This window comes from Pholcus phalangioides, unplaced genomic scaffold (assembly GCF_987345545.1).
Source record: "Pholcus phalangioides strain wild (caught in Gottingen) unplaced genomic scaffold, Ppha-v1.0 ptg000029l_1, whole genome shotgun sequence".
NCBI lineage: Eukaryota > Metazoa > Arthropoda > Arachnida > Araneae > Pholcidae > Pholcus > Pholcus phalangioides.
The window spans coordinates 9,389,090-9,411,187 of NW_028301619.1; the positions used below are offsets into that span (position 1 = coordinate 9,389,090).

General features: G+C 36.0%; 1 protein-coding gene across 1 annotated transcript in view; it reads left to right on the forward strand.

Moving 5' to 3' along the window:
- Positions 1-22,098, forward strand: part of LOC149067661 (glycerol-3-phosphate dehydrogenase [NAD(+)], cytoplasmic-like) — a 51,588-nt gene that overhangs the window by 24,573 nt on the left and 4,917 nt on the right. The window contains exons 6-7 of the mRNA XM_089252546.1: positions 820-1,050; positions 17,218-17,324. Of these exons, the coding sequence (XP_089108672.1) occupies positions 820-1,050; positions 17,218-17,324 (338 nt within the window). The remainder of the gene's footprint in view (positions 1-819; positions 1,051-17,217; positions 17,325-22,098) is intronic.

Consider the following 22,098-nt stretch of genomic DNA (forward strand, 5'->3'; position numbering starts at 1 on the left):
TGTAAATTTCCAAGTCATTCTGACCAGTACTTATTGTATAGTTTTTGAATCAAAACTTTAATTATAATCACCCTGTATATAGCTGTGATTATTTTTCATAAATCTGTTACTACTACTATACAGTAGAAGTCTGATTAACTGGGCCTAACAGTGAAAGTATAAAAAACAACTATTGAATATTAAGACAGAGATATACAGTAGGAGATGTGCTACTTCTTATGGGAAAGAAAATGAAAATGTATGTGAGGTAATCTAACTACTAGTACATTAGTCTTTGTCCATTAAGGTCAGCTGGTGTCTTTATTGGATTATAGGACCACCTGCCCCTAGCATGATGGTGTCACTACTGTTGAATGAAGGGAAAAAGAAACCCCCTGTGAGATAATACAACACCACATTTAGATGTGTGATGCAATCCTTATTCATGAATTTGCTAAAGATAGAGCATCAGAATGTAGCAAAAGGTTAGAAAATGTTGTAAGAATGAGAAATTTTGGCTTTTGTATATAACTTTAAATAACTAAGATACTTCATATGAAAAATATACATATATTCTTGCCACTTTAATGAGATTTTTTGAAAAAACCACTTGTAAAATCTTATGTCATTTAAAGATATACCATCAGAATGTACCCCAAGGATATAAAATGGGGTAAAAATGAAACATTTTGGCTAATAATGAACCAATATAATATTTTTCAAGGAAAAAAATGATATTTAGGCAACTTTTATTTGATTTTTTGAAAAAAACCACTTGGTTAAACCATGGTTTAAACCAAACAACCCTGGTTCTAAGTATTATTCTATTCTATCTTGTAGAACATTGTTGCAGTGGGTGCTGGTATTGTTGATGGTCTTGGTCTTGGAGATAATACAAAGGCTGCTGTTATGCGCCTTGGTCTTATGGAAATGGTGCAATACGCAAAAATTTTTCATGGAAATACAAAAATAGGAACCTTCTTTGAAAGTTGTGGTGTAGCTGATCTTATAACTACATGTTATGGTGGTCGTAACAGAAAAATTGCAGAAGCATTTGTGAAGACTGGAAAGGTAATTTTTTTTTTTTTGCCATATGTGTGTGAAAACTGTTCTCTCACTTGGTTTTAGTAAATTCAAGTTAAGTTCCTTGGAGGAATGTTTATCAGGTGTATGTACAGTGATATATAGTGAAGTCGAACTGCAAAATTTTAAAGTTTTGCTATAATTTTTCTGCAATAGTGATATACAGTAAAATCTTTCAACAATGGCCACTAACAGGACTGTGAAAATATGGTCGCTATTAGGTGTCTGTTGTTGGGAGAGGTAGTCTTATTTCTGAGGGGAAAAAACAACTAAAGATTTGTGATCCATGTACATAGCATGTGAAATGACAATCCATTCGGTAACTGATTACTATAGTTATATATTTGATTATATTAAAATATATTATTATATTTTGATAATATTATAATTGATTAATCTATCTATAGCACTATTATGACATTCTAAAATTCATGCTTGCAGTGCTCAGGTAGAACATAAGCAGGAAAAACTGATACGGACCAAGATGGTGTACCAGCAACCCTAAATAGTTCTTTGTTCACACTGGACCTACAACTAGACCAGTGTTCTTCAAAGTGGGCAATATCGCCTCCTGGGGGCAATGGAATGATTCAAGGGGCGGTAAAAGCTATGGGTTGCCTTGAGTTGGGGGCAGTGAGAACGAAAATGTTGAAGGGGGAGATGGGGAACAAAGTTTTTTTTGGGAAACTGAACTAGACCTTCCCAGGGTGTTTCAGAGTCTAATCCGATAGCTGAAGACATAGGCACTGACATGCATTCTTGTTTAAAAAAAAAGATTGACACATCCCTCTAAAAAAATTAATACCCTGGGCATTTCTATTCCTATTTGTGGGCACCATTTCTTTTGGATGGAACCATTCCTTGGACAAGGAAATGCCGGGAACTTGCATATCCCTCTAGTCATTAGAGTGCTGACAACAGGTCTCTTCTGTTGTCCCCAAGATTTTTTTCCTCTCCACTGACTTCAATATACTGATGTAGCATTTGTACTCAAGAAAAGAAAGCATACATAATCTTTCCCCCATAAAGTTCGGGCACAGGAAAATCAAGATTCATTGAAAGACTGGTTATTTAGGGAGATGAAGATTACATGGAAGAAAATTTATCACTGCCCCATGGAGACGGGGTTCGTTTTTGCGGTATTCGCCTCGCAGCGAATACCGCAAACAAATCTATCCCGCAAAGCCTCGTCCAACAAATCACCAAAAACGCACGTTGATGCAAGCTGTTTTAATTCCACCAAATACCCTGCGATGCTTTCACCCTCCTTTTGATTTCGTCGGTGAAACTTGAATCTTTCAGCGATGGTAATCGGTACAGAACGAAAATGTTCTTGAAGCAATTTCACGAACTCTTCATACTCACAGTACTTGGGTAGACGCGGTGTTAGCAAGTTACGAAGCAATTTATATGTTTTTGCACCGAGCACAGAGATCAACACTGGCACGCGTTTTTCATCTCCACTTCATTAGCTAGCAGATACCGCTCGAGCCATTCGATGTACAAGTCAAAATCTTCATTGGCATCATCGTAAATCGACAACTGACCAACCAGGACTACTTTCGACATTGTAACTGTAGCGTAATCAGATTCTTTTTCAGCGCATACAAGGTTCGATTTATTTACCTTTACCAGAACACTTCCTCGTCACCATTATTATAAATAATGTTTAAAGAATTGGTTTAACATTAATAACTGATTATTTATTAAGTCAAATGTGGAGATACATAATCTAAGCACTGGCGTGAAAATGCACAAACAGCTTACTCGCTGGAGACACAAAAACGTTGTGTTATGTTTACAAAAGCACCATTGCCACTATATGATAGCAAAATAACACCTTAGGTTTTAGCCTTTTAAATGGCTAAGTATATTTATTACAGAAATCAAAGGTAAAGCGAACTGTTTTTTCTTTATTATAAGTATGGATCTAAAATATATAAATGCCTTAAGGGTAGATATTTATAAGTGTAGAAAAAGTTTATTTGAAGGAGTGATGTAATTTCCCATCAAAATTCTGATAGCTTTTTTTTGTAAGGAAATTAAAGGAGCAATAGTGGTAAGATAATCACTACCCCCAGAGTGGCAGACCATAAAGTAATTGTGATTGGAACATTGAATGATAATACGTTAACAAAAAGATTGGTTTATATATGGTTTCAGATTGTGCAATTTGTAAATAATGAAACTGAGAGTTTTGCTTTTAAATAATTACAATGCAAGAGCCATTTTAAATTTTGATCAATATAAATACTGAGGTATTTTATGGTGGATATTTGCTGTAGATGTTGACAGTTACATGAATTATTGATAGTACAAATTGGTTCATGCAAAATTATGTCATAGGCAATAGGTGGAATATTTTGTAAGGAAAAGTTGATAAATTTACTTTTGGAGACATTGATTAGGAGATCACTACCAATGAACCAATTACGAACTATTATTAGGTCAGTATTTATATTGTTAAGTGTTGGGAGGTCATCTTCCGGAGGTCATCAATCGAAATACAGTATCATCAGCAAATGTGATGATTTTACCTTTAATATTCAAATTACAGAGATCCATTGATAAAAATTATAAATAATAATGGTCCTAAATTAGATCCTTGCGGGACTCATCTTATTATCTCCATATGGCATTACTTAAATAATTATTGCATTTGACTTTGAGTTCTGTTAGTAAGATAAGATTCAAGAAAATCGAAAGCATTGCCCCTTATTCCATAGGAATACAGTTTTGATAACAATATTTTATTATTTACACTGTCAAATGCTTTTCTTATGTATTTGTATTGTATTTCTGGATTGATCAATATTCCTGTAGACGTATTCAGAAAAGTTTAAAAGAGCAGATTCTGTGTTTCTATTAGGGAGAAAACCATGCTGATTATTAGAAAAGAATTTATTGTTATTTAAAAAAGAATAAATCCCCCCGTCTTTAATTAGTGTTTCAATTAATTTCGAGATAGGTGATAATATTGAGATAGGCCTGTAGTTGCTAATGTTATTTGGGTTAGCGCTTTTAAAAATAGGAATAACAATAGCTGATTTAAGTGATTCAGGAAATTCTCCTCTTTCAATGTAATTATTAATTAGGTCTGCCAGTGGTTGAAACATACATTCAGGAAGACTTTTGAGAATTTTGGTAGTTTGTAATCTTTGTCAGAACTATTGTGGGAAGCGGCGAAAGAGACAATAGCTGCAGGTGACAAAAGCTTGAGAATCGCTGGATTACACTGAAATTTGTAATGCACCCATGTTCACAGAGCTGAATGCACCATGTTCATCTAAGAACTGAGGCTATATTGGCAATCATTATGGCCAGCAGTAAATATAGGTAGTACTGTACTTTTACTCACTATCTAACATGTAAAAAAACAGAAGACAATTAGTTCAATGCTGTTGCTGTAACCATGCTGAAAACATGTAGTCACAATAAAGAATTGGTCATCGGCAAAATCAGGCAACCAAAAAAATCTTCTCACAAGCTTCTACAGCTGGTTGTCAGCAAACTTCACTGATTGTTTAACAGCATTTTTAGTGTTGGAAGAAAAAAGTTTCTTTTTCTGCTACTCAAGCTGCTACTTTCCGCTTTCTGGCACCCAAGGGGATGTCGGTCAAACTGAAAAACCCCATCTTTGCATATGCTCTTCGTAATTCCTACACTAATTGTAATAGCCACGAGCGCTTTTTTATGTACCCGAATGTTAACATAACCTGTGATTATAATATGCGCCATCTGCTGTTTTCTCTGAACCTAAAAGATATTCAGGTTATCAGGGTTTGAAACTGGAAACTGTTTCTTCTCCCAGGGAATGTAATGTTTCTGGTGGGGGGATGTTTCCCGTTTCAGGAGAAAATGGTTTCTTTTACCTCTGGTTTGCTTCAACAAAATGGAAAGTGAAAAAACAAGATTTCTATCGGCTTGAGAAAGGTGTCCTTGTGATGGTTCCAGATGCATACCCCTTTAAAGAACAATATTCAGTATATAATAAAAAAATAAAAAGTGAATTGTTTCCTCATCCAAGCTCACTGACCCCCTGAAATACTTCAGAGGCTAACAGGGCTCTTACCAAGAATGAAAATTTGATTTGGCACCTCCCCAAAATTTCCCACCAAGAGCTGCCAATTCTACCTTGGAAATACTGTATACAGCTGCACCCTGTCTTGACCAATCTCATGGCTCACTCCTTTTAGGTAGGAACAGTGCCTGTACTCGGCACTGTTTCATTTCCATACTTAAAAATATTGCTCCACGTGGAACCCATGGCTTCAGAAGCGTGCGCAGGAAGGAACAAATTGGGGGCAGGGCCTCCATGTGGTCAGAAATACATAACTGAAAAAATTCAAAATATTTAAGAAAATTTAATTAAAATATCATATTGGTATATATAGAGAAAAATACCCGTATGATATTTTAATTAAATTCTTTTATCTTAAAATACTATTTTTTAAGGTTAGTATCGCAAGCTTTTTCAAAAGATATTCCCTGTATCCTTCCTCCCTATGGCCTCCCGCAGCAGAGCCTCAAACTAAACTTTTCATGTGCCCTTCTATAGTTAATTTGCAATATGTAGGGGCTGGCATCTTTTGCACCCTCACAATTTCATGGCCTCCACATCCAAGAGGGGCCATGCATGAGGGAGCTGTGGTTGTGCAAACACTCGAGAACCACTTGATACTGTATAAATGGAACTATTTGCTTACTTAGCTGTTTCAAATAAAAGATCCAAACACTCAGAGGACTTGCCTTGATGAGCAGTCTAAAGCAGCAGATCTTATCCTTTATCTACTCACTGAGCTCTTTTTAGTATATAATTTCTATGGCAGAGCTCCATAGCTTCGCCTCTTTTATTTATTTATCAAATTTACTGATTTATTTTATTTTCTTTGAGTGACTGCGGAGTCCTTCCAGAAGTGCACGCTGAGCACCGGTTGAGAACCGCTGGTCTAAGGAAATTTTTTTTTTCTTCTTAGGGTTATGTGTTTTCCTGCACAATAACACTATAATCTTGGCTCAGAAGGGGATTAGAACCCCCCCCCCCCCCGCCCGGGTACACCAATGTCTGCTGGTATCAGTCATAAACAAGGAGACAAATTTTAAAATTTTCCTTAAAAAGTTTTTGCAGGCATTCATTTAAAACGTGTGTGTGGTGTGGATCGCCCTATCAATGCAGAAGTTCATTTATTGTAAAATACTCTTACCCTGGGGTAAAGGACGTCTGCATGGACAGAATCGGAAAAAAAAAGTGGGTGTGGGCCCCAAAAATACCCATCGTAGGCGCCTGAAGCTGTACAAGTAACCACTAGATAAGTAGAGCTACACGACAGAACAAGACGTATAGGGTAAAAAAAAATATATTTAATTTTTTGTTAGGTTTTTGTTTACTGCAAAACATTGTAGGTGCTCAAGCAGCAGCAGCATCCCCCGGTTCAACACCACACCAAAACATATGCATCTGGATACCCTCCATCCCTTAGGCAAAACAGGGAAAAGGGACGCAAGCAAAAACAGTGAAAAAGTGTGGGTGTGGGAGCACTACAGTAATAATGTTGTATCAGCGCCTAAGGCTCAATTGTAATGGCAATGGAAACTCCAGCAAGATTCAAGATATATAGAGAGGAAACAGGCAGTTTTTCTTTTTCTTTTTTTTTTCAGTGTTGGATATTTGTGGGGGGGGGGGAAATCAGAAATCTATATAGGGGATTTTTATTTCTGAATTAATTCTGTGGGTGCTCTGCCCCATTCTACAGGAGAGAGTGGGTGCTTGAGCACCCACAGCACCCCCGGCTTCGACGCCACTGCATAAAGTCGAAAGCCCAACTGAAAAAAAACATCAAATTGCTTAATAGCAGACACGCATTCCTACAGCCCAGAAAACTGAAACAGAATGTGAACATTCTCATCTGTTTCGCATTTCAGTGGGTTGTATGATATTTCTCTATGTTCTCAATGATATATTTTTGTCATTTGAAGGTAATGAACTTTTTTGAAAGAGGGTACACACACAAATATTAGTTAGTGCATCCCACATCATACTTTGCTCAGTAAAAACCCTGGGTTTTTTAACAACTTGTGTTCCAGAGATCCAGATGAATTGAAATAGTGGCATCACTGAACCCACAACAGCATAGCATGAAATGGCTTCTATTGGTCAGATACAAATTCGTAAGCCACATCAGGCAAGTTGCCCAACTAGGTGGCTGGAAAAATAAATAAAGAAAGAAAAAAAAGTTAAATTAAGAAATATGAGAAAGAAAAAAAAATACACATATATGTGTATATATATACAAATACAAATACAACGCCACAACAGGCAAAATGCCCAACGAGGTGGCTGATAAAAAGATGCCCATAAAAATATGGTTGTCATATGTTTCAAAAATACAGCAACCCAATTAAAAATGCAATTAACACAAATTACAAACAATATATACACATGATAAAATATTATACAATGCCCATAAAGAATACTTATGGTTGTCTTATTCTAAGAATGGATAGCTTCTCGATTTACCCCAACATGTTTATCGTATTTCTTTTTAAACGTGTCAATTGTGTTAAAATTTACTACCTCCGGGGGTAAGCTATTCCATTTATTAACAACCCTATTGGAGAAAAATTCCCTGCGACACCATAACCTTGCATTGTCCCTCACCAATCGATACTGGTGTCCCCTTCTAAAAGCAGTCGATTGGCGGTGTACTAAAAGTTCATGGTCCATCCTATCCTTCCCATTGAAAATTTTGAACACTTCGATCATATCTCCTCGACACCTGCGTTCATCCAATGTAAACATATTCAAAAAATGAAGTCTTTCTTCATAACTCAAGCCCTGTGTGCCAATAAGGACACGCGTAGCTCTTCTCTGCACCCCTTCAACCAAGTCTATGTCCCTCTGTAGGTATGGTCTCCAAAACCTTACAGCATACTCCAGTCCAGGGCGAACTAAGCCTCGAAAAAGCGGAAGAATGACTTTAGGAGAACGCAAAGAGACCTTTTTGAAAATGAGACCAAGCATTCTATTCGCTTTTTTGACAACCGCTGAACAATGTTCAGAAAACTTAAGTCGCTCGTCAATGAGAATTCCCAAATCGGTGACTCTAGTTGCATCCGGGATAGTGACACCATTCAACTCGTAAGAGAACCGTGGGTTGTTCGAACCAAAATGAGCAACCATGCACTTATCTACACTAAACGTCATGCTCCATTCATTTGCCCATGCTGCAATCTTGTTTAAGTTGGTCTGGAGCAACTCCCTATCGCTTTCATTTCCGATTACCCCCATTAGCTTCACATCATCTGCGAATTTGCTAGTAATTCCATCGATACCCTGATCGAGTTTGTCGATAAAAAGTGAAAAAAGTATGGGGCCAAGGACACTTCCCTGAGGAACTCCACTTGTGACGTCTGTCCAACCAGAGAATTCCCCGTTCACCATAACTCGTTGCGACCTATCTCTTAACCACGATTCTATCCAATTCAGCAAGTTGCCCCCTATTCCAATCTCGTGTAAACGCTTCAAGAGTTTGCCATGTTGGACCCGATCGAATGCCTTCTGGAAATCAAGGTAAACAACGTCGACATTTTTGCTCTTACCCAAAGCCTTAGTCACGTAATCATAGAAGCAAAGGAGGTTAGTTACACATGACTTCCCCTTCCTGAACCCATGCTGATTATCCGACAATACATTATTCTCGTCTATCCACTTCACAAACTGCCTTTTGATGATAATTTCCAAAATTTTCGAGAGGGAGCTCGTCAAACTCACTGGACGATAATTAGACACCACTTCTCTACTACCCTTCTTAAATATCGGAACAACGTTAGCCAGTTTCCAATCTCTCGGGACGATACCCTCAGCAACACTACTCCTGTATATCTGTGCGACTGGCCCCAACAATTCATTAGCACCTTCCCTGAGAACCCTGGGATAGATATCATCTGGTCCTGGTGCTTTGCTTGCACATACATTTCTTAGAAGATTTAGGACCTCCACGTCTTCCACTTGAATATCGTTGAGCGTTTTATTACCCCATGCAACACCCGTATATCGAATATCATTATCTCCATTAAAAACCGACGCGAAAAAGTCATTGAAAGCACTACACATGCCTACATTGCTCTCTACTTTTGAGCCTCCTATCGAGAGGGGGCCAACTGTCCCCTTACATCCATTATTGACGTATCGAAAAAATGATTTTGGGTCAGAGCCAATGTTATCTGCCAACCTAGATTCAACTTGCTTTTTACTATCCCTTATCGCTTTCTTCAACAGTCTTCTTTTATCAGTAAACAATGATAGGTCACCTCGTCCACTTTTATACTCCCTGAATGCTCTTTTCTTTTCAAGATAAAGGTTCCGCACGCTATCCGTGAACCATAGAGGGTGTGATGTACAAACACGCTTTTTTCGAACAAAGGGTATGACGTCGTGCAAAACAGAGGACAGCTTCGTACTAAATTCTTCCCATTGACTTACCACCCCTACTGATTCCAACCGGTCTTTGAAAACTTCCGCTAACCTTCTTCGCAAAACATCAAAGTTAGTTCTCCGAAAACAAGGAACCAGTCTTTTGTTATCAACCTTACCCGAGGAAAAGTTACAGTGAAATCTAACGATACGATGATCACTGAAAGAAAACTCTTCCCCCACCGAAACATGTTCAACTAGATCCTCAGAACTAGTAAGAACTAAATCCAAAATAGCAGTACCCCTAGTGGCTTCTGATACATGCTGATACAAAAAATTTTCGAGCACCAACTTAAGAAAGTCTCTTTCATACTGATTTCCAGATGAAAGGTTCTCCCAATCAATACCCGGGTAATTGAAATCCCCTAGTATGAGAACCCTCTTTCGCTTACACATGTAGGAAATTTCATCATGCATTTTGGCGATGTAGTTTTGATCCCTATTCGGTGGATTGTAACAAACCCCAACAATAAGCTTATGACGTCTTTTGTTCTCAAGTTCAACCCATATGGTTTCAATATCACTTCTCTGCACGTTACACTCTCTAGCCTTCAAACATGATTTCACGTATATCAACACTCCACCCCCTTTCCTATCAGATCTATTTCTCAAAAAAGTATCGTATCCGGAGATGTGTAAGAAAGATTCATCCCCATCGTTTGCCCAAGATTCTGTAATGGCTATAAGATCCAAGTCCTCCACAACTATCATAGTTTCTAAAAAATCTTTCTTGTTACCCAAGCTCCTGGCATTTATTAACAAACATTTTAATTTGCCCGGTGGTTTGTTGTCAATCGAGAAGCCATCCAAGTCGGAGGTGGGTAATTCCCCGTCAGTACTGTTGTGATTATCATTAACTAACCCGCATTCCCGATTACGTGGTCTGGGAGTAAAAAACCTGACCTAAGACTATCGTAAACCTCCCAGACCCCTCTCTTATTTAGATGGATCCCATCTGAACGAAGCCACCTATCGGTAAATGCAGGAAGCTCCAAGAACGTGACCCCAAGTGAGGAGCAAATGTCCTTCAGGCCTATATTGAATTGGTGGATCCTACTCCTATATCCCCTACTACCCCTTGGCAGCACTGGAATCACTGCCACATCTGAACCCCCCTCCCTAGCGGATAATAGTAAATCCCGGTATTCTGACAGAGACTCACTAATATTCGCTCCTATCTGATTTGTTCCCACCCACAGAATCACCCGCAAGGGCAACTTTCGTCTCGAACGTTGCCAATCTTCCCCCCCCCAGGAAGACAACAGCGCTCGAAACCCCGAAAATCCCTACACACTCGGTTCCCAAGTTCCCTAACCATAGAATCGCCGATGATTAAACCCCTATCACTATCCCCCTCTACCTCATCCACGACCACCCATTCGCCCTCTAAAATGTCATTGTTCGTGGAGATTGCTTCTTCATCAACAGGTGGCTCGACGACCAGAGGGTCCGTTATAACCGGGCCCTCTAGCACCCTAACTTTTTCCCGTAAAGCTTCGACCTCGAGTTCCAGCCTTTTTCTAACCAAGCACCCTTTACAATTGAAACTATCAGCTACTATACCCCTAGACCAGGGAAACCTCCCGTCGCAAGCTCTACACAACACTAGTCGAGGTCGAGGCATACTAACACTATTGCTAAAGCTAGATAATAATATATGACTTGTAGATAATAATAAAAATACTTAACAATAGGAAAATGAGAAACGTTAACTGGAAATTAAAATAATGTAAAATACATTACTATGCAAAATATACGTAAGAGACTATACGAAAAAATTACGTAAAGTAGAATGCTCAGCACTAAATCACGAAGAATAAAATAAATATGTATATAAAGAATACAACACCCTCTAAAAAAAGTATTAAGCTACGAAGTACAATTTATACTTATTAGAATTAGCTAACTATCTCAAAACACTAACACTACAACAATAGGCCCAAATGGAAGGAAAACAAAGTTATTGAGAGTACCCGGGAAAAAGTATACACTGTTTGCTAACACTAACGTCCAAAAACCTACGAACTTATATCAAAGAAGCGAGCGAACCTGGCGAAAAAACAACGAAAATGAAATGCGAACGAGAAAAATAAATATAAGTCGATCGAAAATACACAACGAAAATTTAAAATAAATGAGAACAATATAATAAAAAAAAAACCACTTATCTCACAATCCAACGTGCGCTAAAAAAAAGAAAATCACCGCAGAATATGACCCAAAAATAAACAACACGCTAAGTAAAACTCACGAGAACGAAGAAAAACACAAAGAAAGACACAAAATGGCGCACTGGCGTGACGGATAATCCTTCGGTAATCCCCCGGCAACGGTTTCGGATAAAACTTCTTCTATTGGTCGGTGAGCGGAGCGCGATAATAGCACGTCCGTTCCCAACGACGGCGAAGACGATTATCCAACCCTGATTATAGTCCAACCCTGGTTCTGGAAAGTATTTTTCGTTCCAAGCAACTACTACAATATTTCCTTCTTCTAAAGTGTCCTTTAGAGATAGGGTTTCTACAGTTTTTTTGACTGAATTGATTCCAGTGACTCATTTTCCTCAACAGACTTATATCTGTTATTCAGATATAAGTCTGGTCATTGTCTGGTTTCATTTATTTTTGTAAGTGGAAGGCTTGGTCAAATACATGACTAAAGGAAAAGGAAACAGCCAATCATTCGCGGCCCGGTATGAATGATGCCCTGGTGCAACAAATAATCATTGCATTTCCAGTTTATTTTCTTTTTTGTTTCTTAACAAATAAATCATCAGCAGACGGTAATAAAGAATGGCAACATTTTCCCAATTAAATCATCTATTAAAAATGTTAATTTTAAAGTTCACAACTAAAACATTTTAAGATTGAACAACATAATGCAACAAGTTTTCTTTTAGAGTTTTAGCGTTAAAAATATCACAGTCATTAGAACGTTCTCACCCAATCTGTTCTACGGGGCACCCTTCATATTACACCGATATCTGGCTGCAGCAGTTGAGAAACAACATTGATCTAAACTATATCATAAATATAGCAGCACAATGACAAATACAAATATACAAATACAAATACATTAAAAAGTCAATAATCATGATAAAATATTATACAATGCTCATAAAGAATACTTATAGTTGTCTTATTCTAAGTATGGATAGATTCTCAATTTACCCTAACATGTTTATCGTATTTCTTTTTAAAATGTCAATTCTAAAATTTACTACCCCTTTGGGGTAAACCATTCCATTTATTAACAACTCTGTTAGAAACTCCCAGTGACGCCACAACCTAGAATTGTCTCTTACTAATTAATGCTGGTGCCCCCTTGTCAAAGCAGTTGATTGACGATTGACTTATGTTTTATTTTATCCATCTCGTTGAAAAATTTAAACACCTAATCACATCCTCCGACACCTGCATTCTTCCAATGTAAACATTTTCAAAATATCAAGTCTCTCTTCACAGCTTAAAATCTGTGCCATCAAGAGCATGTGTGTCTCTTCTCTACACTCCCTCTATAAGTATGGTCTCCAAATCCTAATGGCATATTCCAATCCAAGATGAACTAAACCCTAGAAAATTAGAGGGATCACATTTGGAGAATGCGGGGAGAACTTTTTGAGCATGAAACTGAGCATTCTGTACATTTTTTTTAAAAACTGCTGAACAATGTACCTGAAAATCGCTCGTCAATAGGGATTCCCAAATCAGTGATGTCCTAGTTGCATCTGGAATGACACCACCATTCAACTCATAAGTGAAACGTGGGTTGTTCAAACCAAAATGAGTAACCATGCACTTGCCAACACTGAAGGTCATACTGCACTCATACTCAAGTTCGTCTGTAGCATCCTCCTTTCACTTTGATTCCCGACTACCCCCATAAGCTTCACGTCATCTGTGAATTTGTTCACAATCCCATTGATACCCTGATCAAGCTTATCGTTAAAAGTGAAAAAAGAATGAAGTCAAAGACACTTCCTTGAGGGACTCCACTTGTGATGCCTGTCCATCAGAAAATTCCCCATTCACCATAAACCGCTGTGACCTATGTCACAACCACGATTTTATCCAATTCAACAACTAGCCTCCAATTCCAAAAATGCCTCAAAGGTTTACCATGTTTTACCCGATCGAATGCCTACTGAAAATCAAGATAACATCATCTACATTTTTGCCCTTACCAAAAGCCTTGGTCATGTGATCATAGAAGCAAAGCAGGTTATTATTACTTCCCCTTCCTGAACCCATGCTGATTATCTGACATTATTCTAGTCTGTTCACTTTACCAATTGCCTTTTAATAATAATTTCCAAAATTTTCGAGAGGGAGCTCTTCAAACTCACTGGATGATAATTGGACACAGCCCCTCTACTACCCTTTTTTAAATATCGGAACAACATTACCAAGTTTCCAATCCTTTGAGATGATACCCTCAGCAACACTACTCCTGTAAATCTGTGTAGCTGCCCCCCCCCCCTACAATTCATTAGCACATACCCGGACCCTGGGATAGATATCATCTGCTTTGCTTACACATACATTTTCTGAATCCATGCTGTTTTTCTGACATCACAATATTTTTGTTTATCCACTTAACCAATTGTCTTTTGATAATAATTTCCAAAATTTTTGAGAGAGCTTGTCAAACTCACTGTACGATAATTTGAAACAGTTTTTCCACTACTTTTTTTAAATATTGGAACAACATTAACAAGCTTCCAATTTCCTGGACGATATACCCTCAGCCACACTACTTCTGTAAATCTGTGCAACTGGTCCATTAGCACATTCCCTAAAGATCCTAGGAAAATTATCTGATCCTGGTGCTTTGCTTGCACATACAATTTTTAGAAGTTTTAGGGCTTCCACATCTTCTACTTGAATATTGTTGAGGACTTTGTCACCCCATGACATACTGGTACTTTGAAAATCGCCTTTACTATTAAAGACACATGCAAAAAAAGTAATTGGAAGCACTACATATACTGGATACTTGCACAAATGGAAGTTTGACAAAAACTAAACATGTGTATTCAACAGAGTTATGAAAACGACACTGCTGTAAACTAGCAGCAAATATCAGTACTCTGTTGAAGGTGGGCTTACCTAACTAGTACTAAGGCATGGCGGAATCACTGGCTACTATGCATACCTGAAGCATTGAGCTTGTAACATGCATGTTTCAATCATTTTTTTTATTTTGGGATAAAGTAATACCTCAAGGGGCCAAAGCATCCTGTATTTGTGGTACTGTAATACATACTTGCTAAAAGAACTTAATTTCTGAAATTGGATTTGATGAGCATTTTATTGGTAACAAGATCCTCGCTTTCTTTATTTTATATTAAATGAGCTTTTGACTCATCTTTTCATTGTTTTGTCTATTTGTTAAAACTCAAAGGTATTTTCTCCTTGATTGAATTATTTTCTCCTTGTTTAACTGAAAACTTTAGTGCTCAACATTCTTATTTGGTGGCATTATTTTTGGGGCACAAAAATAATTCTAATACAGCAGATATGAAATTGTACATCAAAATTTGTTAACATGTTGATGATTTTATCTTGTTTTATGATTCTATGCCATTTTTCATAGAATAAACATTTTATATACTTTACATTTTTTTGACTATAGCCCAATTCTCATGCATAGTTTTCAATATTAGTGATTATTTGTATATTCATCTCCATTACATTTGATAGTTTAATCAAAAACTATCATAATTTTATGATACACTATATAGCCAGTGTTCACTTTGGAGTTAAGACATTTTTTTGAATTTCTAGAAAAGTACTGGACGAATCATTCAGTAATTTTGTGCATGCATGTAAACATAATGCTTGCCGCTGTGGTGATTGAGTGGTCATAGCGACAGACTCGCATCGTGGGGACCCGGGTGTGGTCGGCTGAAGTTGGTTTTCTGTGGTTCCCAACTTCAAGGTGCAAATGTGAGCTGATCTCCCCATTAAAAAGTCTCGCCACAGAGAGCAACAGTCCTACAAACAGTACAAATATTCAGTCATTACACTTCATTCACTTCACTTCTGAGATGTAGATGGCAGCACTAAAAATCATACACAACACTAGATACGCACTCAGACTGTTAGGTACACATACTTACACTTCCGGCACAACTCACTAGGTAGTAAATTGCCCATAGCGATAGACCCGAGTTGTGCTCGCTTGGGAAAAAAAACACAATGCTTGAGCTCACACTTACCAGTGCCAATTCGGTCATGATTGTTTTCAGGAGAACAACAAAAGATAAGAAAATCCGAATGATCAACCCTGTATCATAAAATGCCACAAATGATGTGTAACTTTCAAAAAACATTTTACTTTTCTGTGCAACATCTGCATGTATTTTTATGAGAATAACACTTAAATTCACAAAGATATAAATGTTTCTTCTCAAAGTTCCAATTTTCATCACATGTTTTTGTAATTTGGCAACACATACACGAGACAAATTATAACTGATTTCAAAATTAAAAATTTATTTGAAACAATTTTTTTAAATGAGATATACACATTTAAAAAAAATTATTTTCATGTGTATACATGCACAGAAAATAATAATTTAATTTTTCATAATTTGGTTGCCAAATATATAGGGAAAGTTATATGAAAATTCCAGTTGAATGTCATTGAGATTCTAAGAAATGTCACCCAAAAAATGTAAGCTGTCTTTCAAGTTACTTGCTAAAAGCAGCTGAGTGTGAAGAAATTTCCCACAAATTGGCACCTTGATTATTTTCTGTCATTTGATTCTTTCTGTTTATTCATTTTGACGTCATGTATATATGTTATGCTGAAGCATTTCTCTTATGTAGCATTAGACACATTTCTTGCTCATTCTCATAATGCTGGGAGCTTATTCTTGAAATGATCAAGTAACAAACTAATTAAGATGCTCATTTGTGAAAAATTCCTCGGCTCACAGCTGCTTTTCAGCCAGTAATTTAATTCACAGCTCGCTATACTGCTGGCATCTTTCTGAATTGTGATGACATTCAACTGGAATTTTCATTCAAGTTGCCCTATATATTTGGCTACAGAACTGTGAGAAAATAAAATTGAAATGTTCTGTACGTGTGTCACAATCATTTTCTTAAAATGTTCATGTCTCATTTAAACATAGAATGTAATTTTTAATTTCAAATTTTATTATAGTGTGTCTTGTGTGTGGCGTCTGTAAATTTCATAGAAATTTGTTGAAAATGCTGCATGTTATGTAAGCAAAAAACATGCAATGAAAATTGAAAATTTTTAAAGCAACATTTATATCTTCCTGAATATGCATACTATTCTCACGAAAATACAAATGGATATTGCACAAAGAAAGTAAAACATTTTGTATAAGTTAGAAATCATTTTTGCCATTTTTTATGATACAGGGTTGATCAAAAACACGTTTATTTTTATTTTTTGTCATTCCCCTAAAAACACTTGTCACCAAATCTTCACTGAAAAGTGTGAGTTCAAGTATTATTTTTATATGAATGAAATAATGAAATGATTTGTCTAGTATTTTTTTAGAAATTCAAAAAAAATGTGTGTATTCCAAAGTTAGCACAGACTTTTGGTTACATATATCCACATATATTTGGCTCTGTATATCCATTTATATGTGATATTAAACAAATGATGTTTATAGCATCTGTTCATTTTTTTTATTGAAGAGCTTGGATGAACTTGAAAAAGAAATGTTGAATGGACAGCGCATGCAAGGTCCTCAAACTGCTGAAGAGGTTTTCATAATGTTAAAGTCAAAAGGCCTTTTAGAGAAGTAATTGAATATTTCTAATAAGCTGTATGAAAAATCATTCGAAATACAGTGATACCTTGGCTAACGATCGCCCCTGCTCACAAATTTCTTGGCTAACAATTTTTTTTTCTTTTTGTGATATTTCTACCTCGGCTAATGAACATTTTAATTGACATGGATGTGCACACTCACATAACAGTGTCATGTGGGGTGCTGAATTATTGTCACTCAAGCCTGATTAATTTATGTCTGCCTCAAAATCACTTTCCAGATACACTTCTATTTCTCTTCCCAAAAGCTTTTGAGCCATTTTGCATAAAATTGAGCAAAGCGAAAAATGCAATAAAAAAGGTGTGCTAGGATGTTTTTTGGTGCACACATTCTTTCAGTGCAAGACTCTTCGCATAAAAATGTCTAGGGGATTATCTTTTTCATCCGCATAAGTATGAGACACAGGAAAGAACTGACCACACATATCACATAAGGCAACTACAAACCCAAATGGGTGTGCACATAGTGAAAAATAAAGTCTTCAATATCTCATCTTTATTTAAATTCTGCTTCATCTGATTGTGAAGCTGTTCATTTCAGCCTCCAGTCAGTTTGTCTTTCCTATAGTGTTTCTTAGTATTTTATAAAAACTATCCTCAAATTTTGGGCTCTACCTGGGACAAACAATTTTCTGTAGAAACCTGTGAAAAATCACGTTTCAGCTAACATGTGATTCCAGAATTATCTTTGATAGTCACGACCAGATTTTAAAATTCATTATGTATATAGTTTTTCCCCTTCAAAAAGCATGTTAGTCGTATTGACGTGAATTCCATTGTAATAAAAATTTAAACATGATAATTTTTTCAATATAAAAGTACAGTAGTTCTAAATTTTATGATAACTTGCCATTGCCTAATATAAGTGGCATTTCTCTGTCTGTTTTTTGGCAGTGCTTACGTTTTTAAAAACATGGTTTTAGAGGCTTGTGTTAAATACAGTTGATGCTCGTATTTACAAACCAGTGCAGGCTTAAAAAATTATTTTGCGAAATCAAAAGTTTGTAAATGGGAAGACATTTAAAGGAATGGTACATATATTTGTTTGAGACCAGAGAACTAGTTCGTAAGAATGTGTGGTTCATATAAACTGGAGATTTGTGAATTCGAGCATCAGCTGTATATTAAGTTTTTGTTTTGAAAACACAAGAAATTGACTATGAATAACCTCTTTTTAAAAAAGGGTCTGATTATACATGCTAATGTGGACTAGTTCTTTGGATTGCCAAAAACTCTGATAATTTTAACCTCCTCTGATTTTAAAGATGACTAAAATAAATGAATAATAATAAATGGTAGAAATTATGTTTGCACTGATGTTATTTTATATCATTACACGCACAATGAATCAACCTCTCTAATGTTTTTGTTCTCTTCCCTTCTTTCAATGAAATGTATTTTTTCCTCCATAATGCAATGATCTACCAAAAGTGGAAACCTTTGTTTATTGTAAAATGAGGGAAAAATAGATTATCCTAGTTAGATTTTTTTTATATGTTTGCACAAACAGTCTTTAGCGATAACCAAGAAGATGTGTTATTGTATATGGAGATTGGGGGACATCTATGATTGATATTAGTCATTATAGTGAGTAGTGATTTTCGGCCTAGGAACAAGTGTTTGATACTTCAATTTGTTTCTCATTTTAAAACAAACCTCTAGTTTTTTAAACATCAAATTTTACAACTTGCTACATTAGGGAGTGTTTATATAACTTTTTAGGTGAAACTGTTGCATTTCAGAATCATAGGTGCTTGAGCGCTCCCTAGTATTTTTTGACATGCGTCCGAATACACCAGAATTTATTCAAAAATCTGGTCTAATTTTCCGGCATCCCCAAATGTAATCCCCTCTACTTAAAATGGGCATTTAGATTCTAGCACACCATACATAAATCAGGGACTTGGAATAAAACATTTATCAAATCAAAAATACAAAATGACAAATTGATCCTCAGCTAATATCTTGTCAAAAAAGAAATATTGAGTATAATATAATGGACAGATAAGTATATAATGCTGAATTATCATAGGCATAAACTTTTGTATCCGGTTCATGAGTCTGAGCCCACTCAGTATTTGCCACCATCTTGATAATACCTATAAAAATATTGGGTTTAACACCCCCCCCCCCACAGTATTTGTGAGCCCACCCAATAATTTCATTAACTTGTCATCTTTGCATATTGTACTTGATATTGTCAGTGTTTCAAGTCCTCTCTCTCTACGTAATTATTCTGATGTATGACCCCTCGAACAAAGACAAGCATAAAAAAAAGAAAAGAATATTTCGAGTAAAAAAAAGTTTTTATCTACTCTCACAAAAAATTCTCAAGGTTACATTCTTATCTCAAATCAGCGAGGACACTTGGCAAGAGAAAGAATAGCGATTGCATTTCTTTCATAGGATTTCCGATGTAATAATACATCAGAAACATTGGACGAGTTAAAGATATTAAATACAGTATAAAATTACATTGAATAAGTACTTCAATGTACTTGCAATTTTTACAAAATTTTGAAGATTACTGTACCTACATTGCAAAATTGTCTTTCAATAACTTCTAAACCATCTTCTACCTAAACCAAAATCTTGGTTATTTGAGGCTTAGAAAACCGACATATTACTGTAATTAGATTCAATTCGAGGCTAAATTCAAAAACTAACTTTTGAAAATCTTGTTATTGTGAAAATGAGGGATACCTATAATCATAATATTTAAAATAGAACTTCTCAGAAATATCTATCATCAGTTTTAAAATCATTATAGGAAGGAAGGCCGTGTTATTCAAGTGTAAAAATTAATTTTAGCTAATAATTTTTAATGGTCTTGTCATGCTGTATAGTTATTGTAAATCTAAACATAGAAGCTCCTTAATACGCTGCGTCTTATTATAATGTGCATTCAAATATTTTGTGTCTTTCATTCGAACCACTGTTAAAAATTTAACCAACATTCAAACATAAAGTCATCTGTTACACAGCATTAACCCAAAATTACACCATGTATGGAACAGACAATAATCATGTAGGTGAAATTTGTGTAAGTCATGGTAGGATTTTGCATACATATACTGTGTAACTTCAGTATATGAGCATAATTTGTTCCGTGAACATGCTTGCAAAATCTGGATTATTCATATATATATACATCAAAACAAATTTTTCTATGGGAAATAATGAAAACTTTGATTTATTTGTCAATTATTCATTCACATAAAAGTGACTGATAAAAACAACATTTAATTAAAACGTAATTAAGTAATAAGTAATACATAATGTTTGCAAATTAAACTTACTCTAAATGAGAGAAGAGAGTTATTTTTCAGGATGACTTACACTTGCTGTTATCTGCTGGCTCACCGCAATCATTTTCTTTTTTCTCAAAGAAATTCATTGTGCCCCATTCCCTAAGCCTTTTGTGCCTCCTGCAAAGGTTTATCCTGCGTATGCACCTGATCGAGATTGCCCTCAAGAATATACATAGTGAGTTTAACCACCAACGTCTGACAGTGCTGTAGTGAGCTTTGCTATGTATGCACGTGGATCATTCTTCACATGATTCATGATTAGACTGAACATGCTATAGTTTTAGCTTGTGTTTTCAGTTTTGAGCATTAATAAATGGAGTGGTAGAGATAGTAAAGAAATGCCATTAAGAATATTTCGTTTTTTTCATAAAATTGATACTCAATGCTGATTCCTATGATGACCGCCGGAAAAAACGCAAAACTCCTGAAAGTAAAAAAAATCTTGAGAATAAAGGAAATCTCTTGCCTTGCTCCAAGCAGGAAGCGGGTATGTTTTTTTTGGGAAATTAATGAAAAAACTATTGTAGTGGTGATTTTTTGTAAGTAAAGTGGCGCCATCTGTTACAGAAATTAGGAAAAGTTCGGTCACTAAGGGTGCATGTGCAGGAATCCTCTTTTCCCGGTTTTCGAATCTGGTAACCCTATGTATACCGCCATTTTGAGAATTCACTGGACACAATCTCTTCAATAACTAGTAGCTATCTAGTAGCTAACTAGTAGCTGTTCATGAGCTATCCTCTCAAAGTCACGTTTTGAGCAGTCAAACAAAATTTAGGATTCCCTTGGTGACCCCCATCCCAGGTTTTATGGATGATCTTGAGGCAGTGCAGGAAATAGAAATGTTTTTTTCCAAAACTCTCAGTGTTTCCAACAGTACAAAAATAAAGCAACTAGAATCTTGATCTAATCAACTGCAAAATATTTTTTTTTTAGTAGATAATTCCTGATCTACTTGGAAAATAACTAAGTTGGCAACACTACTCTCGGGTGGGAGAAAATTGCTCACAATTCCATAGTAGATGTGTGGGCGAAAGCGAAGAACCAAGACCAAAACTTTGCAAACAAAGCACAACAATTTTGCTTGTAATGTGTATAAGTCGTGAGGAAGAATACTCTTGAATATACCATTTTTGTATACAATCATAGCTAGTGTGACCATGTGAACCGTATTTCATGGGACATACCCGTATTTTTCCATAATTTTGGTCATCCTGACTTTTTTATGAAAATTTCAATGAAGCACTTGAATTTTTAGTGGTTACTGAAATCAAGGATTAAAATACTAACTTGAAATTGTGATGATTCTTGTGACCACAAATATGTGAATATTCATCTGACATATTTGTTATGAAGATTTTTTTTCATAGAATTCATTTTAATTCATTGAGATTTGCAAAGGTGCTTCATTTCCTACCATTGGCAGTTTTTCTGCAG